General features: G+C 45.6%; 1 protein-coding gene across 6 annotated transcripts in view; it reads right to left on the bottom strand.

Annotated features, from left to right (window-relative positions):
- The window catches only part of CKAP5 (cytoskeleton associated protein 5), a 155,547-nt gene that overhangs the window by 98,350 nt on the left and 32,453 nt on the right, over nucleotides 1-24,744 (bottom strand). For all 6 annotated transcript variants that reach the window (XM_053275325.1, XM_053275304.1, XM_053275295.1 and 3 more), the window contains 10 exons: nucleotides 23,744-23,915; nucleotides 20,860-20,992; nucleotides 20,547-20,650; nucleotides 19,450-19,563; nucleotides 18,984-19,088; nucleotides 18,233-18,322; nucleotides 17,985-18,149; nucleotides 6,442-6,570; nucleotides 3,316-3,489; nucleotides 1,783-1,896 (listed from right to left, as the gene is read on the bottom strand). In XM_053275325.1, coding sequence (XP_053131300.1) covers nucleotides 1,783-1,896; nucleotides 3,316-3,489; nucleotides 6,442-6,570; nucleotides 17,985-18,149; nucleotides 18,233-18,322; nucleotides 18,984-19,088; nucleotides 19,450-19,563; nucleotides 20,547-20,650; nucleotides 20,860-20,992; nucleotides 23,744-23,915 — 1,300 coding nt within the window. The remainder of the gene's footprint in view (nucleotides 1-1,782; nucleotides 1,897-3,315; nucleotides 3,490-6,441; nucleotides 6,571-17,984; nucleotides 18,150-18,232; nucleotides 18,323-18,983; nucleotides 19,089-19,449; nucleotides 19,564-20,546; nucleotides 20,651-20,859; nucleotides 20,993-23,743; nucleotides 23,916-24,744) is intronic.

Here is a 24,744-nt window from a genome sequence, read left to right as displayed (position 1 = left end):
TCCATCCCCCAAGGGGAACTTCTTACAGTGCTCACACTTCTAGTCTCCCTTTCACATGCAACCAGGACTTGTCCCCTGCTTAGTTAAGGGGACAAGTCATGTTTGCTACCACAAGACCAGCTCTCCTCTTTTGGGAGCACTTCATGATTCAGGTGCCCCTCTCCCTTGGATACCTGAGGGACCACCTGCTCCCAAGGGTTGCTGCCTACTTGATGAGGTCATCTGAGGAGGCTCTGCTCCGGGTGCCGACCATGAGGGAGGCTTGGTTGTCTTGCACCCAGAACAGGGCCTTCTCTGTTGCTGCCCCCAGACTCTGGAATGCTCTCCCGGTGGCTATTCGCTCCTCAGTTTCCATCACAGCTTTTAGAAAGCATGGTAAATCCTGGCTTTTTACCCAGGCTTTTATATGATTGTCTCTGCTGCTGCTTTTTAATTGCGTCTTTTTTACAATCCTGTTTTTAAATTTTGCTGTAAACCGCCTTGGGATAGTTTTAATGAAAGGCAGTATATAAATTTAACAATTAAAAATAAATAAATTCACCCTCTCATGAGAATAATGACCCAACTCAATAATGAGTTGGCCTGAGCCGAGAGCAAGTTGGGTCTTTCTGGCTGCCTGGTCCGGGTGCCTAAAGGCATCCCTGGCTATAGCAAACCATCCAACTGGCCCAAAACCATAACTCTTCGCCTGCCTTCATTATATTTTCCCACCTTAGAAGTATAGGCCCTTTCATATAATTCATAGTATCCAGTTCTCCCCAACCTTTCTTAGGTCTGTTACCCAAAGCCTTTCAGGTAGCATGAGTCCCACCATCCACCTGGTTCCTCCACTCAAGTTTAAGTTACCATTAGAGAATCTGCACACAGTTAGCTACCATCAGAAAGTCTATTCTTATCTCCTATGCAAGAATTCACACTAGATTAATAGTAGTTAAGAGTTTTTATATGCAAAAAGAATAATCTATGCAAATTTGATGTTACAATTTGATTGTACATAAGTTGACATGCATGTACCATGTTGTGTAGGAATGCCCCAGATGTCATGTCTTCTCTTTTTATTTTAATTAAGTTTTATTATTGGATCACTGCTGTCTTTCTCCCTGCTTTGCGACACCCCTTCCATTCCTGCAGGGGCAGGTCAGCACTCCCAAATCCCCCTTGTAGCATGAGATAACATAACTGTTAAGATTAGACAGCACAAATTTATGGTGGTTTTTGTTTTGTTTTGTTTAATTAAGAACATACATTAAGTTTGATCCTTGCACAGTTGCTATTCACCATATCACACTTTCCCCTTTATTATGGCTGAGCATACCAGGTCATTTCACATCCACAGAAAAAGAGTTCATAAAGTGCAGTGTTACTTTTAAATTGCAATAAACTATGTTCACCATCTAATATTTTACCTCCTTCAAAAAGGGTTAACTTTCAGTAGGTTCACACAAGCTGTTAGAATGGTTCAGTGAAGCCTGATTTTATTTTGTAACTCAGCACATTCTAGCCTTGCCCGACCACATCTCAGTGCACTTACTCCATCCACCCACTCACCGCAGGCACGCTTATAAAACATCTCTCACTGAGATTCAGTTGTGCATTGTTGGTTGAGAAAGAGGTTTCGTGTATCATTCCATGGAAATACCACCCATTCAACATTAAAGTTGTTGCTTACCTCATTAACAGCATTTTCAATAATTTGAACATTTTGATTTAAAAAAAACTAAACAGATGTCTATTAAAACAGAGCATCTCACACGGAATTCCAGCACACATTAAAGTATTTACCGAGAGCTCTGCCTCAAATATCTCCTTTACTTCTGCTCCTTTCTTGCCTTTTGTTCCAGCATTTCCTACACTACCACCACCAGCTTGTTTGCCCTTCTTGGGTGGGCCACCGGCCTAAAGTGGGAAGAAAGCAGTATGGTAAGATTCTCAAATTAGACTTTTGAACTCAAGTAAAACCTGGATTGCAGCTCTAAGTGCTGACCAACCACCCCAATCTTAAACTCAGCACAGCATGTGCAGGCCGGGGTGGGGGGGCATCATGAGACGCGATGTCCCTGTGCAGGCGCAGAATCCATTCCTCATTATCACAACGAATCACAATCCAGATCCATTCGTTTTTCACCACAGAATGTGATCAGTAATGAAGACACAAGTGCCACTGCATATGCTTTCCAAAAGGGGGAGGGAGGGGCAGAGGCTGATTTTGGAAGAGGACAGGAGCTTTAATGAGAAATGGGAGGAAGAGAACCAGTGCACTGTAATCTTCAAGACCACATCAACACACAATAACATTATCTATGCAATTGATGATCAACACTTAATTGTAATTTCATGTTTTGTAACTTGAGCATTAAAACAATAATTATGAGCATTGTCATAATTCCTGCCTGAGAAGGAGGGGGGAGTTCACTGGGGTTGAATCCTTGTCTGTACGAGATTCAAAGTAGGCTGCCACCATCTACTTTATTTTGATGTGGGGAAACCCATTCTCCATGTAAGCGGTGGGGAGGCGGGGGGTAAAGTGGCAAAACCCTCCCAAAAAGGGCTGAGCAGTCCTAGGCTTCCAAAGGGATTTTACTAAGGCAGACCCAAGATGAAGAGCAGCACACTTCAGCAGCAAGGATTTATTATCAGATGAAAAGAAAAAGCTATGTAATAAGAATAATTGCCTCTTCATAAAAGAGATTGCAAGAGTTTTCATTAACCTGACAACACAGATCCCAAGCAATGAGTAAACAAAACTAACTTCCCTGGTGCATTTAACTGACTTGGTCCTAACTTGTTACTCACAGGCTGTGGCTTTCCCATCTCCCCAGCAGCTCTCAGCCTGCTGCTTCCTCAGGGCCCTCCTAATGGACAAACCAAACTTCTGCTGCAGGCTGAACCAGAAATCTCTGCCCAGTCCCTCTGGATCTCTCCCTTTGATTTGAACTTCCCTGGCTTTTTTTCCCTTTTCAGAAAAGGTTCACCATCCCAGCAGTTGCTCTAGTGAGGTCTAGTCCTCCCTCAAAGCCTTCCCATCACTACAAGCATGATATGCTTGCAGAGTTTAAAGATGTTTTAAGTTTTTTATTGCCAAATACACCAAACATGGCATCTGGGAGTTCATATCAGTTGGGCTGGCTTTTGTTTTTTCTTTTTCTTTTGAGTACTGGATATATATCTTTTTGCAGTGTTTTGCACAACCTTGATAGATACAAGCAGCAAATTAGTCACTTTGGAAGATCTCAGTGTAAACATGCAATCAATTAATTACATTAGAGTGGTACTATTCATGTTTTGGACTATACTAGACAAAATTAGGTTCCTTACCTTTGCAGCAGCTGCCTTTTTCTGTGGACCAGATTTAGCCAAATTCTCTTTGTCACCTGCAGCTCCTGACATAGCTGGAACTTTCCCAGAAACAGGTTTACTCTCTTTTCTGTCAGCTCCTCCACCTGCTTTACTACCACCAGCCAACTCCACCTTTTCAGCACACTCTTTAATCTAGCAGACAGAATCAAGAGACCAAAGGCATTACTGTAACTTTTAAGAATGCAGCCATTAATTCCCTCCAGTCACTAAAGGTAAAGTTGTGCCGTCAGTCTTCACTTCAGAAAAAACTTTATGAGCTTTAAGAAGTTGCTACAGTCCAAACAAAGGAGGCCATTATACATCATCTATTGCTACGAAACTGAGCAGAATGCAAACTCTGTTTTGAGCCATGCAGGCAACACTTTAAAACAATCAAAATTTATCTCTCACTCACTCACTCACTCCCCCTCCCTCTCACACATTACAAATTCCTTTTACAAAAAGTTTTAATAAAAAAACAAAAAACAACTATTCAGTTTTACAGAATATGAAGCCTACATCCAAGTCATAGATAGACGTACAGTGGAAGCTCCAGTTGCAACTTTAGGCTCTCAGGACAGCAATAGCTAATGATCTGTGAATGAGTCAGACCAGGGCTGCACAACTTCGACCCTCCTGCAGATGTTGGACTACAACTCCCATCTTCCCTCTGATATGAACATAAGAATATAAGAACATAAGCTCTGCTGGATCAGGCACAAGGCCCATCTAGTCTAGCATCCTCTTTCACACAGTGGCCCACCAGATGACTCTGAGGAGCCTACAGGCAAGAGGTGAGGGCATGCCTTCTCTCTTGCTGTTGCTCCCCTGCAACTGGTATTGAGAGGCATCGTACCTCTGAGGCTGGCAAGGAATTCCATAGATAATTATGTGCTGTGTGAAAAAGTACTTCCGCTTGTCGGTCCTAAATTTCCCAGCCTTCAATTTCATACCCTGCTAACTTGGCAAAGAAGCACCTTTTAACATGGTGATTCTCTTTATTTAGTAGAGGGAGAGTAACTGGCCCTCTCCACCCCCAGCACAGTACCTCCAGTGACTGTTGTTGGTGTCTATCTTATGTTTCTTTTTAGATTGTGAGCCCTTTGGGGACAGGGATCCATCTTACTTACTAATTAATTAATTAATTAATTATCCCTCTGTGTAACCCGCCCTGAGCCATTTTTGGAAGGGTTCTAGTGTTGTGAGAGAGGGAGGAAGATTTCTGTCTACCCTCTCCACTCCATGCATAATTTTATACACTTCAATCAAGTCTCCCCTTAGTTGCCTCTTTTCCAAGATAAAGAGCCCCAGATCCTGTAGACTAGCCTCATAAGGAAGGTGCTCCAGGTCTCTGATCATTTTGGTTGCCCTCTTCTGCACCTTTTCCAGTTCTACAATATCCTTCTTAAAATACGGTGACCAAAGCTGTACGCAGTACTCCAGATGTGGCTGCACCATAGATTTGTATAAGGACATTATAATATTAGCATTCTTATTTTCAATACCCCTCCTAATGATTCCTAGCATAGAATTAGCTTTTTTCACACTAACATGACACTTTCAGTGAGCTGTCCACCACGACCTCAAGATCTCGCTCCTGGTCAGTCACCGACAGCTCAGATCCTATCAGCGTATATGTGAAGTTGGTGTTTTTTGCCCCAATGTGCATCTTTACACTTGCTTACATTGAACCGCATTTGCCATTTTGTCACCCAGTCCCCCACTTCGGAGAGATCTTTTTGAAGTTCCTCACAATCCAGTTTGGATTTCACTACCCTAAGTAGTTGAGTGTCATCTGCAAATTCGGCCACTTCGTTGGTCACCCCAACTTCTAGAACGTTTATGAACAGGTTAAAGAGCACTGGTCCCAGTACCGAACCCTGGGGGACCCCACTTCCTACCTACTTCCATTGTGAATACTGTCCATTTATTCCTACTCTCTGTTTCCTGTCCTTTAACCAGTTACCGATCCACACACACGAACCTATCCCCTTATTCCATGACCACTAAGTTTACTCAAGAGCCTTTAGTGGGGAACTTTATCAAAAGCCTTTTGGAAGTCCAAGTATACTATGTCAACCGGATCACCTTTATCCACATGCCTGTTGACACTCTCAAAAAACTCCAAAAGGTTAGTGTGTATCTTTTAGTTATTTTATGCTGTATATTTATCTATGGTAACTGTCTAAAGTTTTAATTTTGTTTGGCATACGGCCACAAATAAAAATGATTGATTGATCCAAAAGGTTAGTGAGGCAAGATTTTCCCTTGCAGAAGCCATGCTGGTTCTCCTTCAGCAAGGCCTGTTCTTCTATATGCTTAACAAATTTGTCCTTAAGTATGCTTTCCATCAATTTACCAGGCACAGAAGTTAAGCTGACCAGCCTGTAATTTCCCAGATCTCCTCTGGATCCCTTCTTGAAAATTGGCTACTTTCCAATCTTCTGGTACAGAGCCAGATTGTAGGGACAAGCTATATATTTTTGCTAGGAGACCTGCAATTTCACATTTGAGTTCCTTCAGAACTCTTGGGTGGATGCCATCTGGCCCTGGCGATTTGTTGATTTTTAGCTTTTCAAGGCAGTTTAGAACACCTTCCCTTGTCACCTCAAATTCACCCAGTTCCTCAGCCACTAAACCTGAAAAACTCAATTCTGGAGAGGGTATATGGTCAGTATCCTCTGCCATGAAGACAGATGCAAAGAGCTCATTCAGCCTCTTTGCAATCTCCTTATCCTCCTTAATAATCCCTTTCACACCCTCATCATCTAAGGGTCCAACTGCCTCCCTGGCAGTTTTTCTACTTCTGATATATTTAAAGAAGTTTTTGTTATTGACACATCTAGCTATATGCTCCTCAAACTCTCTCTTTTCATTCCTTATTGTCTCCTTGCATTTCTTTTGAAAGAGTTTATGTTCCTTCCTGTTCTCTTCCTTCAGAAAATGCAAGTCCTGCCCAAATGAAGTCTTCTTCCCTTTTAAAGCTTCCCTGACTCTACTGCGGTAGTCCAAAATCTGCAAGAGAGCCAAAGTTGTGCAGCTCTAGATTAGTTTATTCCCAATTTTGCTGTATAAGAATTCAAGTGTGCAAACAGTAAGACTCACCCGGTCAAGTTTCAGTTTGTCCACATCTGTTAGGAAAGGGTTCACAGCTTTCTCACCTGCCACCTTGAGGGCAGTACCCAGAGCTTCAAACACAGCATCTCTAACTTCAGGAGCCGGGTCATTAATATGCTGTTGACAAAAAGAAGATCTGAATGAAAGTCAATGAAGCAGACGTTGAGCCAGTTACCGTAGATTTATACTGTACTCTAAGTACAAAAGAAGTTCTTCTCTTTCGAAAAACACAATCGCTTAGTATTGCAATAATAGGATGGGAAATTGGTTTAGGCTTTATTTTGATTATTCCAGTTTCTCTAAATTTGTGCTGGATTTTTGTGAGAAACATAGCCCAAGGACTGAATGCATAAGTCGCAGACCACATAAACAAGAACTGCAACATGAATATGAAGTTCTTTTAAAAGTGTCTGAACATACAAATATTAAAAGAATGAAGAATTATAAAACTATCATATCATGCTTTCTAGAAGCAAGGCTCTCTATCCACTGCTTTTTTCTGAAATTAAAGGTTCTGGAGTAAGGTAATAAGTATTTTTGTATTTAATTCTCTTAAATGTACCCGTTGCTAATCCCGTGTGTGGCAACTCTCATGAGAGTTCGCAAGCAGCTGCCAGATTAGCAATAGGGCGGCCACTGCCTGGCAGCCAGAAAGCAGGGGGTGGGGGGGAGAAGCCAGTCAGGCCGGTGGGGAGGGCAGCTGCGCTGCTGGCCTGGGGCGCAGATGCTGTGCGCCCAGCCCAGCTAGTTATGAGTAAACATTGAGGGGAAGTGAAGCAGCAATTCATCTATTGAAAACACATCTGTTCTCTCATCTCCAAGGCACAGTCTCCTGTGTTCTGGAAACAAGACAGGCTCTGAATATGGTTTATTTCAGGCCAAACAGGCACCCACCAATCACAAAACGGCACATTGGTCACTTACCATGAAGGCTTCTTCTGGTTGCTGCAGTCAAGGCATCTCATTGGGTTATCCTCATCATGTGCTCCTGGGCAGGACTATGTAAAATACTAATAAAAGCCTTTAGAGCCAACGGGGATAACCCCGCCCCAGTTCTTATAGGCCGAGCTAGCGAAGAGAAAGTACATCTAAACCAGATATAATAGACTAACTGAATACAACATCAATAAAACACTGGTATGCAACCTGAAGGCAGTGCCACCGCCACATAACACAACATAAAGAGACAATAGGAATTGCAATCCAACAACTATACCCATACCTATCCTAAGAAGTCATTCTCCTGGAGTAGAACAAGAAGATATATTAAGTATCAGACGGGTGGGCTGAGATGCCTTGACTGCAAAACCAGAAGAAGCCTTCACGGTAAGTGACCAATACGCCGTTCTCGGTTGCTGCAATCAAGGCATCTCATTGAGACATACCAAAGCAGTACATCTCCGGGAGGGAACCCACATCTTGCTCTACTCCTAGGGAAGTACTCCCTGGAGAACCCACCTCCCAAAGGCCACCTGAGCGGAGGCATATAAGTCCAGTTTATAATGCTTGATAAATGTGGGCGGGTTCTTCCAAACTGCTGCCCTACAGATCTCCTGAACAGGGGTATTGGTAGCGAAGGCAGCTGAAGCTGCAGTTGACCTGGTAGAATGTGCTACTATGTGCTCAGGCGGGCAGACTTTTTGGACCTCATATGCCAAAGAGATACAAGCTCGGATCCATCTTGCAATTGTCCTTGAAGACACTGCCTCTCCCAGAGGCCAGCAGGTATGACACAAATAGAGCGTCTGTCTTACGAAAACTGGCGGACCGTGCAATATATTTCTTTAGGCAGGAACGGACATCCAGCTTATGCCACAACTTCTCTTGAGGATGTGGGCAAAATGATGGCAAGTAAACATCTTGTGACACATGGAAGTCAGATAATACTTATGGGCAACTGAACGGATCCGGAATCAGGCGAACAGAATCCTCTAATATAATACAGTAGGATTTATGAATTGACAGTGACTTCAACTCTGATACTCGCCTTGCCAACGTCACGGCCACCAGAAGGGCCAATTTAAGGGACAGCAATCTCAATGAAACTGACCTAATGGGTTCAAATGGCAGATGTTGTAGTGCCTTCAGAACTGTATTCAAATCCCAGGTGGGGAATCGGTGTGCAATTGGCGGAGATAACAGAGTCACTCCTCTCAGGAAACATTGTAGCAAAGGGTGACTTATTGAAACCTCTGAGGAACCCCCAGTCACAAGGGGTACCAGAAAGGCCGCCTGTCTCCTCAATGTATTCGGTCTTAGCCCTTTATCTAGGCCTTCCTGCAAAAACTGTAAAAAGTGATTTAGGTTGGCCTGACCCTTGGCAATATGGTGATGACAAGACCATCGGAGAAACGCTCTCCATGTGTATTGGTACACTCGATTTGTTGATGGCCGACATGAGGCAAGGATGGTAGAAGCCACTTTTTCCGTCACACCCTGTCTGTTTAGCAGCCGCCGCTCGTCTCCATGTGGCTAGCTGAAACCAGGCTGGGTTCGGATGCTGGACTGGTCCTTGTAGCAACAGTTCCAGTGTGATTGGCAGATGCTACGGCTAGTCTATGCTGAGGGATATTAGTTCTGCAAACCACGGTCTTCTTGGCCAATAAGGGGCCACCAGAATGACCTCTGCTTTTTGTTCCCTTATGCGCCTTAACACGCAAGTCAGCAATGGAATTGGAGGGAAGGCGTATAACACACCTCTTGGCCACTGGCTGGACAGTGCATCCATCCCCACCGCTATCCGACAATGGAATCTGGTGATATAACGTGGCAGCTTCGCATTGAGAGGTGTCGCAAATAAGTCCAGGACAGGACGTTCCCACCTGTGTGCCAGTTGTTTGAATACTTGAAGATTCAGTGCCTATTCCCCTGGAAGGAGGTCCTCTCTGCTGAGCAAGTCAGCAATCCAGTTCAGGTCTCCCTTCACGTGGTGGGCTGCAATTGATTTCAGATGACATTCTGCCCAAGACATCAGAAGCACTGACTCCTGATATAGGGACCTCGACCTTGTGCCCCCTTGCCTGTTTACATGTGCTTTGGCTGTGGTATTGTCCATTTTTATTAAGACATCCCGGCCCGTCACGTGAGGAAGAAGGTAGAGCAAGGACAGTCTGATGGCCCTTAGCTCCAGCTAGTTTATTGAGTGTGCTTGCTCCTCTGGAGTCCACTTCCCTTGGACAGAGTACTGATGACAGTGGGCTCCCCAACCTTTGTTGCTGGCATCCATCGTAACAATAGTCCTTGGAAATTCTAGAAATCTCTTCCCAGAGATAGATTGTTGGGGAAGCTCCACCAGCGAAGAGACATCCAGACGTTGGAGGGCATGTGCACCATTATGTTCCGCTTTCTTGAGATTACTGATTGGAACGATAAAAGGAACCACTGCAGTTCCCTGAGGTGGAACCTCACCCAAGGTACTGCTTCCAAGGTGGATTCCATTAGGCCCAGAAGCCTTGCCAGGGATAGCACTGGTGTCTCCCATGCCTGGAATGCCGTCTGTGCTTCCGTGGACAGAGTCTGAATTCTGTCTTCCGGCAGAAAAAGTCGATCTCACATGGTATCTATAATGACCCCTAGATGTAAGAGCCTGTTGGAAGGTATTAAGTGGCTTTTCTTTTCGTTTATTAAGAAAAAACAGGTTGCTTACCTGTAACTTATGATCTGGATGTGATCCGTTGTATTCATAAGAACTGGGTTTCTGCGCCTGCGCAGGGACCTCCCGGGCTGACTAGCTAGCTCCTCTTTGCGCCCCGCCCGTCTGCACGTGCCTTGCAGCTTCCGTTAGAATCGACGGTTGGGGCGCCTCTCCTTCAGATTTCTCGCAGACCGCCATATAAATGACGATCCACACACCAGCATCCACTAGTCCAGGCATTCTGCAGCGGGGCCGGCTGGGAGGGACTTATGAATACAACGGATCACATCCAGATCATAAGTTACAGGTAAGCAACCTGTTTATCTGGATTGTGATCCATTGTATCCATAAGAACTGGGTGTTTAGCAAGCTACCCCATAAGGAGGCGGGTGCAGATGACCCCCAGCTATGCCAACACACGTTTCAACACTGATCTTCCAAAATTCGCCTCCCTAGCCATCCGCAGATCCAAAGCATAATGCTTCACGAATGGTAGATGCGATGACCATGTCGCCACCAGGCAGACATCTGCCATTTTAATGCCTGACAGATGTGCCGCAGACGTTGCGTAGGCCCTAGTAGAGTGAGCCCGAACCGTCTTTGGCGGTGTTATCTTCTGGCTTTTATAGGCGAGGAAAATCAGTTCCACTAGCCAGTGAGCAAGTCTCTGGCGAGAGATTGGACGGCCCTTGCTACGCCCCCGGAAGGAGAGAAAAAGCTTTTTACTCTTCCTAAAGTCATGAGTTCTCTCCAAATAGTATAGGAGTGATCTACGCACGTCCAACATGTGGAGGGCCTTCTCTAAGTCTGTCTCCGGACTACTGAAAAAAGTTGGCAGCACTATGTCTTGATTTAAGTGGAAATCTGTCACCACCTTCGGCAGGAATCTCAGATCGAGACGCATCACAACCTTGTGTGGACAGAATTGAGTGTAGGGTCTATCCATCCGCAGGGCCGTCATCTCGCTCACTCTCTTAGCCGATGTAATGGCTACCAAGAATGCCACCTTCAAAGTCAGAAACTTCAGCGGAATAGTCGCCAGTGGCTCAAAGGGTGCCTCCGTTAGGGCGGAGAGTACTAAAGACAGACTCCACTGCTCCATTGGGCTGCGCACAGGAGGGTAAAGGTTATTAACACCTTTCAGGAAACGTTTACATTCCGGGTGGGAGAAAACCGTGGACCCATCCCATCCCCTGTGCTTTGACGAGATTGCAGCCAAATGCAGCTTAATGGAGACATTCGCCAATCCACTCAGTTTGAGCGATGTCAGGTAACGTAGCACATCCCGAGGGGTCGCACGCAATGGCGTGACACTCTTCCCCCTCATATAACTCTTGAAGCGGTTCCACTTGCAGGCATAACTGCGTCTTGTCGACGCACGCCTACTGTTTAGTAAGATGTTGTTTAATAGTTGATTCTCCAAGCGGTCAGCTTGAGAGAGTGCACATCGGGGTGTAACACCTTTCCGTGTTCTCTTTGCAACAGGTTTGGAGCCCTGGGGAACTTGTGGAACACTGAATGAGACATTCCCAGAAGTGTGGCAAACCACGGCTGGCGCGGCCACCATGGGGCCAGAAGTATGCATTTCGTTTGGTCCCGCAATATCTGCGCAACCACACGGCCCATTAACGGCAGCGGGGGAAAAAGATATAACAGCCCCGTCTTCCAGGCCCGTTGAAAAGCATCCCCCAGGGATCCCTGGCCTATGCCCGCATGCGAACAATAATTGGCACACTTTTTGTTGGCAACCGTGGCAAATAAGTCTATCGATGGGACCCCCCAGATCTCGAACACCCTGTCGAGATACATCGGGTTGATTTCCCACTCGTGTCTTTGGTTGAAACTGATGTCCCTGCTGAGCCTGTCGGCCAAGCAGTTGTCTACACCCTTTATATGTATTGCCACTGGGTGAATTGAATGTTGAATGCACCAGTCCCATATTTTTCTCGCAAGTAGGCAAAGAGACAGTGACACTGTCCCCCCTTGATGGTTGAGGTAGGCAATCGCCGTCGTGTTGTCCAACTCCAGCTGTACTGACCGTCCCCTTATCATAGGTTCGAATGCCCTTAGGCCCTGAAACACAGCCAATAGCTCCAAGTAATTTATATGCTGAAGTCTCTGCAACTGGGTCCATGTCCCCTGCACGCACACGCTGGCGCAATGCGCACCCCAGCCCGCCATCGAGGCATCTGTCGTTATCCGGGAGGTGGGCTCCTTGGACACAAACTCGACTCCTTTGCCCAAATTGTCCATGTCTAGCCACCACCCCAGGCTGGCGAGGACATGTTGTGGTAGTGTCAAGTGCATATTCTGGCCATCCACATTGGGTCGGAAGTTGTGGAGAAACCAATGCTGCAATGTGCGCATGCGGAGGCGCGTGTGTGACACCGTTGCGGTGCATGATGCCATCAAACCCAACATCCGCTGGATTCGAACCGCTGGCTGCCGTGGAGTCCTCTGAAAGTGACGTATGAGTTCGTGCATTTGGGTAATTCTTTCCGCAGGTAAGAACGCCCTGGCCAATTTCAAGTCCAGCACCGCTCCGATGAAGTTCACTCGAGTCATGGGTTCGAGTCTCGACTTCTTCCAATTCACATTGATGCCGAGGCACTCCAACAAGGCTAGCAGCATCTGCACTTGGCGGGTCAGTAAACTCCTGTCGTGGCTCACCACGAGCCAATCGTCTAAATACGGATACAGCCTCAAGCCCTGAGTTCGCAGGTGGGCTACAACCACCGCCATCACCTTTGTGAACACTCTGGGCGCAGTAGAAAGTCCAAATGGAAGCACCACATATTGATAGATCTGTGCCCCTACTGTAAACCGGAGGAACTTGCGGTGACTCTCCTGTATCCCGATATGAAAATAAGCGTCCTTGAGATCCAGAGTAACTGCCCACTGTTCGTTCACCAGCAGAGGCAGAATTCCCTGCAGCGTCACCATCCTGAATTTCCTGGTCAGAATGAAGAGGTTGAGCCCCCTCAGGTCCATTATGGCTCTTATTCCACCGTCTCTCTTTGGTATCTGAAAATACCGGGAATAGTAGCCGGTCAGTCTGTTCGCCCATTGCACCCGCGTGATCGCCTGTTTCTCCAGCAGCACCTTGACCTCCTCCCGCAACACCTCCGTGGCCGGAGTATAGACCAGTCCAGAGAAGGGAGGCCTTGTCTCGAACTCCAACGCATATCCAGTCTGCACTATTCTCAGTACCCACCGGTCGGATGTTATGTTGTGCCATGCTGGCGCACGGCTTGCCAGTTTGATGTTGATCCTGGCAACTACAGGGCCGATGTAGTGGGTCCTGGATTGTAGCGTTGGACTTAATTGGCTGCTGCAAAACTGATGCAGTGGACGAACAGTCCCGTCAAAAGCTCTTGCTGGAAGCGTCCTTGTCGCCTTGACGAGCTGTTTTTCCTTTTTGTTTTTGGTTAAAGCCCTTACCGCGTTGGTAAGGTCTGAATTGTTTTCGGTATTCTTTGCGGTCCCGATACCGATCACTCTTTCTCTGATAATAAGTGCGGCTCCTTGCGGTTGAGCTGGAACCGCTCGAAGGCACCATAAAGGTGCGGGCAGTGAATTTAGATTTTTTTAACGTCTCAATTGACGTGTCCGTGTCCTCATGGAATAAACCTTTGCCGTCAAATGGCAAGGACTCGACTTTCTCCTTCATGTCTGTCTGCAGGGTTGCTGAGCGAAGCCACGCATGCCTGCGCAAGCTCACTGCCGTCACCATTGCTCTCGATTCCGTCTCCGACAAGTGTTTGAATGCGCTCAGTTGTTGGCGCGTTATTGCCGTTGTTCTTTCGTACACATCATTAAATCTCCATTGGAAGTCCTCCGGAGACAAAGAAGATGAATCCTGTAAAAGCGCATCCCAAAGTAAATGGTTATAGCGTGCCATACACGCCGCATAATTAGCAATATGAATTGCTAAACTGGAGGTGCTATAGATCTTTCGACCCATAACGTCCATTTTCCTCCCCTCTTTGTCAGCAGGCGTGGAATGACGGTGTCCACTCTTGGTGGATGAAGCGCAACTGACAACCAAGGAGTTCGGTATAGGATGACGTAACAGGTAAGAGTTCTCTCCTTCAGTCACCCTATACAAATTTTCAATGCGCTTGGAAGTTGGAGCCCCGACCCCCACTGAGTCCCATGCCACCTTCGCAGCCTTGTCTATCCCAGGAATCATGGTGAGGGCAACAGGATGCGAAGTCTTAGACCGCTTCATCATATTATAGACCGGGTCAGCAACGTCCGCATCCGGAGAGCTTACATCCATGCCCAGGGCTTCAGCAATGTCCCTTATGAGGATATGGTAAGCTTTCAATTCCTCAGTTGGCGAGGTGGATAGTTTTGGTGGCACATCCGAAGGGGGGTCAGACCTACGACTGATATCATCTCTGTCAGAGGCCGGTCCCGACTCATCGTCCTCACTGTCATCAGAGGGTGAAGATGATGGTTCAGAAGGAGGAGGTGTTGCTTTCCTCTTTCTTTTCCCAGCAGGTTTTTCTGGCATCCTCGTCTGGACCACAGGTAATTGTGAATTCTCTGGAAGGTAGGTTTGAACTTGCACCAATGGTGTTTGTATAGGCAAGTTCACAGACGGCCCCTGATGGTCTGCATGCTCTGACTGCAGCAGCGGCTGAGCCAGTTGTCCAGCCTGCACAAAATTCCGCAGCCCTTGCACTGGTTGCATTTCTACCTGTGCCGCTTTCCAACGCAAGAACTCTGCATAATCATCCGGCACCCCATGGCGGAAACCGCAGGAATGGGTTGGCTGCAGCATCGTAGAGCACCCGACATCGGTTCTTGGATCCTGGACCACTGCTGGTGTCAGTGAGGCAACATGAGGCAGATCAGCCAGCTCTCCACCTCCAGGACCCTCGTCCAAGCCTGTCGATAGGAAGCCGCGAAACGTCGCACCCGAGGGTGTACTCGAACTCGACTCCAGCAGTTCTCTAAGTCCGTCCCCGTGTGTAGCCAGACTCGGAGTCCTCGGCGTCGAGGGGGACTGAGCCGGCGTCAATGCCGGTGACAAAAGATGAGGAATCCTCCTCAATGTCGAAGCCGTCAACACCGACGAAGGAGCAGTGTTCACATTCAATATCTGCTCCGGCACCGTGGACGCCGACGGAGGAATGGCATACACCGCCTGGGCAGTTATGGGAGGCTCCGATGCCGAGACTTGCAAATGCCTCGACGCCGATATCGACGTCGGCGTCGATGTCGATTCCAATGTCGACGCCTGTCCCAGACTGCCTTGGTCCAATCTCGATGTCGGCGCTGGTGTCGACGTCGAGACTAACGTCGATGTCGAAGCCGGAACCATCCTGACCGTCGATACCGGAGGTGTCGACGTCGAGGCTGTAGGGGACTCAGCCGAGTCCACGTCGTAAATCTGTGCTGCCGTCGGTGAGGGAGTTCGATGTCGAGACTCCTCACGATGGCGACCTTCCCTCTCAGAAGCATGACGATCTCTATCCTTATGCTTCCGTTTTTTGGAAACCTCCTTTGGTTTCTTAAACAGAGTGTCAACAGTGGTTTTAGACTGCTTATCAGCAGACCCACTGGAACCCAATCCCGGGGAGCTTGACGCACCGCACTCCTTCGACATCGAAGCTCCCGATGTTGAACCGGAACTCATCGACGCCGACGGACGAGGAGTTGGCGGCCGAAGTGCCTCCTCGTATAACGCAGCTCGAAGCCTGAGAGCTCTACTTTGTCTAGTTTGTTTTGAAAACGAGCAGCATATCTTACATGCCGCCGTGTTATGATTCTCTCCTAGGCACATCAAACAGGCGTCGTGATAATCAGTCGAAGGCAACTTTGCTCGACACTTTTCACACCGTTTGAATGTCTTCTTAGCTTCCATTGTCCAAATGCCGTTCCGAGTCAAATTCAGTAAACAATCTTAGGAACAAACAAAGCAGAGTCCGTAATCAAGTCCGTTCGCCGTTCCGAGTCAAAACCGTCCTGTACAAACTTCGAAGTTAGAATCAGAGTCCCAAATCAAGTCCGTTGTTCGTTCTGAAGTCAAACCAATTAATCCGCTCAGTAGAGAATAGTCAAACAGTCCGAAGTCAAAATTTTTGATAATAATTGAGGAGCAACAGCCAAGAGGTGTAAACGCTTTGGCGGTCAAGAGAAAACTGAAGGAGAGGCGCCCCAACCGTCGATTCTAACGGAAGCTGCAAGGCACGTGCAGACGGGCGGGGCGCAAAGAGGAGCTAGCTAGTCAGCCCGGGAGGTCCCTGCGCAGGCGCAGAAACCCAGTTCTTATGGATACAATGGATCACAATCCAGATCCATGCTGTTTCAGGGTAGACAGGGTCACCGCTAGGTCAAATGCTGCTGCCTCTGGAGACCTTGATTTCACGAGCAAATCATCCAAATAGGCAAAAACGTGAATGCCTTGTAGTCGCAGGTGTGCCATTACTGGCGCCAGGACCTTGGTGAAGACCCTGGGGGCCAAAGACAGGCCGAATGGGAGGGCCTTGTATTGATAGTCAACCCCCGCGTACTTGAAGCATAGCTAACGTCTGCTTTTTGGATGAATTGGGATATGCATACAAGCTTCTTTTAAGTCGATAGAAGAGAGCAGGTCTCTGTGTCAAAGGGCCTCCGTGATGGACCACAGAGATTCCATCCAGAATTTTCACCACTCTGGTGACAGATTTCTAGGTATAGCCTGGGAAATAGGTTGGGACATACGCTGAAAACTAGCCCCTCCAGACCCCCCCTTCTCCATGGTCAGAGCTCACCACACACGGATTAAGCTGCTCTCTGTTGTTCTGCGCAGCGTCCGACATTTTGGCGGGCTTTTCTGAGGTGATTTCTAACAAGCCGCCATCTTGATTCCCTTCTGCCCCGCTCATTTTTGCCGCCATTACTTCTCCCCCGGTGATAGCCCTAATCTCGGCTTGCGTAGGGGGCAGTTTTGCAAGTGATCTAGTCACCCCTGCCTTCAATCTTGCGTTCAGAAGCGCCCAAATGGCTTGTTCCTCTTCCCACCACGTTGTTGCAGAGGAAAGCGCCGCAGCCGTGCTGCGAGTAAAGCGCCTCCGCGGCGGGCTGACTCCGTGCTCCCCTTCTGTTGTTGCCCTGTCCTCACCGCTGGGAAGCAGGAACAAAGAGGGAACCTCTCTCTCTGCCCACTCGGATGGTAAAACTGCCGCCGAAAAGGAACAGGGAGGCAGGAGACTCTTGCAGGCGACGGTGTGGCTTTTGCCACTGAGGGGCTGCTGAGGAGCAGGAAAGGAGATCTGGGCGCTCTTGTGCCCTTCGGGAACTCCGGATTTGCTCGTCCCACCGGGACAAAAACGTTTATCACCGTGAGGGAAGAGGGAGGGGGAAGCCAGACACAAAAAGCAAGACTATCTCTCTATCTATCTCTCTATCTATCTATCTATCTATAAAAGACGACAAGGACGGAACCAGAGTAAGGGATAAGTGACTAAGGACAGGAAAAGGGCAAGGAAGAAGATATAATAAATCTGACCACGACAAGAGACGAAAGAACCTGCCAGGAGCAACGCAGGACTATAAGAACTGGGGCGGGGTTATCCCCGTCGGCTCTAAAGGCTTCTATTAGTATTTTACATAGTCCTGCCCAGGAGCACATGACAAGGATAACCCAATGAGATGCCTTGATTGCAGCAACCGAGAAGAGGCAGCTGTAGTCCATCCAGCCATGTGGGCTCATCCTCTTGAAGTGTGCGAGCTGCAATTGTACTGCCCCATCCAAGACAGTTTTCCATAACATTTCATTATTTTTTTGAATCCTACTACAAGACTTACTGAAAGGTTCTCTCCAATACAACATGCTATTTTCAACCCACAAAATTCTCCCAAGTGCACATCCTGCTGAAGAACCAAGAAATCAATCTTTCTTTACCTTGAGAAGAGCCGCACAGAAGGATTTCAGCAGACTTTTGGAAAGAGTAGAAGGAGTGCACTGACGAAAACTTCTTGCAATGAAGAGAGATGTCTGTTGCTTGATGGTTGGATTTTTGTTATCCATAACAGCAAAGATATCCTCACTGAGGTTTTGTAATGTGGTCTATTAATTGGATAAAGAAGGTTCATTTTGGTTAAAGAAAAACCTGTTAAACCTGTTTAGAATATTGCTAGCCATGTACTCACTGTAAGGAAAATTGCATCAATTGCCTCTTGCAAGGCTTGCACCACTTGAGGCTTTTTCTCCTTGAACTTCTCCAGGATTGTTGGGACAACCTATAAAGAGATGATAAAGCACTAAATACACTGCACAAAAAATTCAAAATGCACTGTGAGTGGGCAGCAGAACATAAGTGCTTTGAGGGGCTAGAGAAGTCCTTCCACGAGGCTGTTGCACAGGCGCAGAACCCATTATTGTGAAGCTACAAGGGATCACAACAAAGATAGTTTGATTTCCCTCTATGCTTCAAGGCAGCATATGTGCAACAAAGAAGCTCTCATTTCTCCTGTATATGGCAGAGGGAATGTTACTTAGCCATACTGAACCTATGCTATGTCAACGAGCACAACAGCAAGCTGCAGGACTAGTAAATAGAGTCCTTTGGTGCAAAGCCAAATGTTAGAAGTGGCCTCTTCCTTCTTTGCTAAGAAAGCAGTTTCTCCTTCTGTTTTTCCAAAGCATCTTTCAGAAAATTAAGACAAAGGAATTTAAAAGGGGGGTGGGGGAGACACATATACAACTTCCCTAAAAACCAAAAGCTTTGCTTCAGGTTCAACAAAAGAGGCCAACATACTCTAAGTACTCCCACTTTATCAGAAGCTTAATAAATGGAAGCATTAATTCAAATGCAGAAAGCAGGAACTGGCACCAGCCCAATGCTAGTTTTAACTTTGCATACAGGACTGTAAGATACACAATAAACGCATTGCTACTTACATGACCTGCATACTGTCCGAATTTCTTCCTGAGACCAGCAGCTAGTCCAGCAAGGCATTTGGCAGCCAAAGCAACCAACATGACATTGGTATCTTTCCCAACAACCTAGGAGGACGACGACAATGTTACAATCCCATACTATAACATCTTAGAATATCAGGCAGAATACATACAAATGGTATGATAAAGATGGTTCAACACCAAACAAGTTGTAGCACTGTCTCACTGCAAACGAAGGGTGAACTGTGTATTTTCCCCATCCCTTCACCCAATACCACCATAACATTCCACGACATTAACTGATCGATGATACATGGATGGATATTATTAAGGGCACAAATGTTTGTTGTGACATTCATTTCTATTTCTATGAAGGTAGCAAAGGTACACTCATGATTAGCCCTAGTCTGTGAATGAACTTCACAATCACATTCTGTGTTTATTGTACAGTTACAGAGATACTTGCCTTCTTAAGGACTTTCACCAAGTCTGTATAATCTCCAGCTTCCAGTTTGGGATTTTTTACCAGCATTTCCACTGATTCCAAAGCTTCTTTCCTCTCCTGCCATTTTTTTGCCTCCTGAAACATAAAGGGATTGAATTTATGTATGCATGTTTTTCCCCCAATCCATGTTGGAGGGAGACTTTTGCTCCCAACATGCAGAAGCAGCACATAGCCAAGCACACTGTTTGGGAAAGCACGCATTCAATGTCCTAGAATCACAGCTTCATTTTATGCCCTTATGTCTGCATTATTGGTGACTATATACTGGGACCTTTGCCAGTACCTTGGAGTGTATGCAATGGGGAAGGCATCCTCATGCATACAAAAGTCATACTAAGAAACCCAAGGAAGTGAAGCACTTTTAACTAGTTTCAATCATAGTTGTCCATACCATGAGGCAGTGAAATAATTCCTACAATACACAAGAAGTGTGTCTGGTCACTTAAGCTGAGAAAGTTGTTCCTCTTCTACTGGATACCATGATATTTTCAAGCTCAGTTCTGGTTTTGACCTACAAAGCCCTAAAATGGTCTACGTCCTGAATATCCCAGGGAGTATCTGATTGCTTAAGAATCTTCCCACAGTTTGAGATACACCAAGGAGGCCCTCCTTCAGGTTCCATCATGCTCAAAGGACAGAATGGTCTTCATAAGGACCAGGACCTTCTCGCGCACTGCCTTGGAATCCTGCAATACCCTTCTACAGGCTGTGTGTGCTGGATGTCGTCCCTTCTGGCATTCCATAGGCAGATTAACACTTGCTTTGACATTCTGTCAGTCGGTAGTTCACTTTCAATTGTTTCTAATGGTTTTGCATCCTCCAATTTTTCTGTCTCGACACACAAGTAAAACAGCTCTGCTTTGTTCTTGGTCTTATTTGGACTGTTCTATCGGGAAAAGCACCTTAAAACCCTTTTTAGGTGAAAGGCAGCATACAAATGTAATTCAAAAAATTATGCTAATAATACATATAGAAGAGCACTGCTAATTGTACAAGGAAGTCAAGCATTTGGAGGCTGCCATTCAAAAGAAGGTTACAGAAGGACAATCACCACTTACTATTTTGTCATAGAAATCTTTAGGAAGTTTGGAGAGAATTTCCACAGCCTCCAAGAGTTCATAAGCATCCACCTGTGGAACAGCCTCCTCACCATCATCTCCTCCTAGAAGAAAAAGAACGATTAGCAAAACTAACTACACCAAGGCTAGTTACATTTTCAAAGTCATTAAGCAAATAATATTAACTGTGCCAACAACGTTTCCCAAATATTGGCTTGCATTTAACATTTAGGTATGCTTATATGTTTTGGCCAGTATCACCCGACTCTGGTAAACAAGGTTTGTGTGTAAAATTCCACGTCAAAAAAATCACCTCCATCTGCATCCCCACCAGCTGCTTGCTGCTGCTCAAACTTTGCTTTCATTTCTTGCTGGGAGCGAAGGAATCTGGTCTGCTTGGGAGCAGATGATGGCAATTTGATCCATTCTTCTTCCAATTCTTTTAACTGTAAGAATCAAAATATCAATTAAGATTCTGAACAGCATGAGATGCTGTACTGCTGATGTGGACACACTGCTCCATATCACTGCACACATAACTGCAAGCTCCATTATTCCTTGAAAATACAAGGACTTGCTTGTAGTCCTAGTTTACCTACAGTAATCATCAATATCTCCACCCTGGTAGAGGGGTGAATTTTTTTTTTGCTGAATTACATTCAGTGAATCTTACTAATGTGTACAAGATACTAAAAACTTTTCTTAATTGGTAATAACTTCACAGCGACATTTGTCGCTTACAACACAATCTGATAATCTGGAGCACACCCAACGTTTACACTTCACATTACTAAACTTCTCATCAGTTTATCAAGCCTGCCAGCTAACACTGTAGAAGCAACCTAGAAGTTATAAGCCTATTATATAACTGCTGTGATTTCAAATGAGTGTGTGAATTCATAAAATTCCTCTCTCGTGCCCCAAAGACACACACAGACACACATGCAGCAGAAAAACAGATTGCTTACCAGTAGGATGATCTGGTAGTGATCTCACGACATTCATAAGCAATGGGTTCTGCACCTGCGCAGACCACTTCGGGTAAAATTTGTTAGCTCCTCAAGATGCCCCAACCACATGCTCCACGTTACTTTATATTGGTGGTTCGGTGTCCCTCTTTCATTTTCTGCTGGCCGGCTTTCTTTCTTTTTTAATGCTTGCGCTCTGCAGTGGGGATGGCTGGGAGGGTTTTATGAATGTCGTGGGATCACTACCAGATCATCTGTTACAGGTAAACAACCTGTTTATCTGGATAGAGATCCCACAACAGTCAAACAATGGGTGACTTATGAGTTTCCCTAGAGATGGTGGGAGTTGCAAGCTATTGCAGAACCCTTTTTAGAACTGCCCTTCCAAACTTTGCTGCCAGTGCAGAGTGAACGTCCATGTTTTATAGATGTCTGTTCTGAAGCCCAGGATGCAGTCATTCAGATGTCCCTGAATCTTACTCCCGACAAAAGTGTCGCTGATGTTACGTACCCACTTGTAGAGTGAGCTTTTACAGATCTTGGTGGGGTCACCTTTTGTAGAACATTGGCCATCAGTATTGTCTCTACTAACCAATATGACACCTGTTGGCGTGACAGAGTGTAGCCTCTTTGCTGCCCCTTGAAACAAACAAATAGTTGCTTTGTTTTCCTGATTTCCTGTGTTCTTTTTAAATAGAACAGCAATGCCCTGCGCACATTTGGAGCATTTAAGTGCTCCAAAGCTAGGGATGGCGTCCTGAAAAATGTTGGCAGGACCACATCTTGGTTCATATGAAAGTCTGAGACTATTTTTGGTCGGAACTCTAGATCCAACCGCATTATCACTTTATCTACATGTAACTTTGTGTAAGGTTTGTCTATGCATAGCGCTAGGAGTTCATTCATACGCTTTGCACTCAGTGCCACCAGGAATACAGTTTTCAGTGCTACCGTTCTCTTGGTAGTAGTTGCCATTGGCTCAAAAGGCTTCTCTGTTAATGTGGAGAGCACCAGTGACAGACTCCAAAAATGAAGCACAGACTAAGGCTGATGAACTATGACCCTCTCCCAAACACAGCAGACACAGTTCGTGGCCGCCTGCTGAGGAGAGTTTGCCCTTGCAGCTTATGCACCTTTTAAAGGTGGTCTTCTCCCTAGGAGCCTTCACACCCATGGGAGGCACAATAAGGGCTTCACCAAATAGAGTAGTTGATAACAGTTTTGAGTCAAACCTATAAATTCCACTGTAGACCAAGTTTTATTCAACTAATGTACTAGCAGTCCGTTTAATGCTCTATAATCAATGCACCATGTAATTTCCAAATACTTATAATCCGTGGAGAAGTCATGCCATTCCGTATCCAAGCCATTGAAACTAACTTTTTAAGCAATAGTGCTTTTTTGAGGAGCTTTAGAAACCCAAAGAAGTGATCACTATGGCAGTCAGAAAGAAACTGAAATAGGGATGCCTAACCGTCAATATAAAGTAACATGGAACACCGACAGAAGGAGGTCGGGGGTGTCTCAAGGAGCTAACAAATTTTACCCCAAGTGGTCTGCGCAGGTGCAGAAACCATTGTTTATGACTGTTGTGGGATCACTATCCAGATCATTACATTTCTTACATTATTTTTCTAGTGAAAAACACATTCCTTGCAAACACAATAGTTCAAGTTGAACTAGGTATTTACAAAATATTTTCAACCCTGCTTCCCACAAATACAGAGGCCTCACTTCCAAGTACCGTCTTCATTTACAGCAGAACAGTGTTCTATGAATTGTCTCTCCACTAAAAATGTGCCAAACAAAAACACTTGGAATACATATGCCACTGGAGTCCATCCAAACTCTTCTTGTAATCCCCTTGCTTTCTCAACCTCTCCAGTGAGAGCACAAGATGGGGGAGAGCCCCTCAGCCCCCCCCCCTCAGCCTGACACTAGTGGGCTCCCTGCCATTCGAATCCCCAGACTTGCTGCTTTCCAAACCTATCCAACATTCAGGGTGACATCTGGGAGAGCCCCATTCCTTCTCCTGGCTCTTGAGAAAAGCAGGAGCTCTCATCAAAATAAAACATGGATTTGTGGACCTATCTATATTGTACAAGCTGACTGACAAAAAAGATGGGTCTGAAAGTGATCAGATGAGAAGAACTAGGGAAATATATCCCGCTCTGGGCAATGGACCTCTTCTTGTTATGAAAGGAAGAACATCTGATTTGCTAAACTTACCTGAACAGAGTTTATATTCTGTAATGGAGGCCTGAGAGCATCCCTTATCCATCGATAGATCTCTACTGCGAGAAGTTTGGCTTCATCTCGAACAGCCTTCTCTCGAGACTCAAAGAGTTTTGGCAACACTTTGATTATTGGCTTCAGTGAGATTATTTTTGACCCAAATTCACTGAAGTACAAAAAACAACATGCAGTTACACTTGGACCTGTTCACAGCCATCAGTTCTTTGACATAAGAGTACTGACAGTGTTATCTAACAGCATTTCTCATCCACTTGAAGCCACCCATTTTAACTCTAGTTTGAAAAAGCCTCCTCTTCCCACCCTTAGCCCAAAATCCTCAACATCGTTACTAGGGAGTAAGCCCCATTGAACACGAATAACTTGGTACTGTTAATTTGATGATATATGGAGTCTATAACATCTCATAATTCCAGATATAACTTAATTTGGTTCATTATTGCCCTAAAGTTTTTTAGGATCACACACTCTAAAGTCACACAAAAATCTCCACTGACTTTAACATGGCTGGCAATATTTTCATATCTTCATTGTACTCAGTGAGAAAAACCCATACCTAGGAACTCAGCAATAGGCACAAAGGAAGCTATTATAAGAGCTACTATGTATATATAAAATGCTGAGATTTCCTACTATAATGAAATTATTCATTTAAAAAAATCAAGATAATCTGACTGTGCAATTAATACAAACCTGGACAGAGACTAATGAATAAAATGGGTTTCCCCCCTCCCCCATACTGAACAGTTTTTACTGATTCTTTCACTGAAAGCTAAAATGGAAAATAAACTGTTTATAACTAGACTTGCAATTTGTATTAACTCAGCAATTTTAAGAAGCCAAAACTTCAGTGAACCATATATAGCAGAAACTTTGCATCCAATCTTGCAAAAATTGTGTACTTCCAGCTGCTTATTTCCAAAGTTGTATGCATATGAAAGTTTGCAAGTTACCTGGGAGACACCTACACAACCACC

Source organism: Hemicordylus capensis, chromosome 1, assembly GCF_027244095.1.
Source record: "Hemicordylus capensis ecotype Gifberg chromosome 1, rHemCap1.1.pri, whole genome shotgun sequence".
NCBI classification, from domain to species: domain Eukaryota; kingdom Metazoa; phylum Chordata; class Lepidosauria; order Squamata; family Cordylidae; genus Hemicordylus; species Hemicordylus capensis.
The sequence above is the reverse complement of the archived record's forward strand: the minus strand, read 5'-3'. Positions and strand labels throughout refer to the sequence as shown.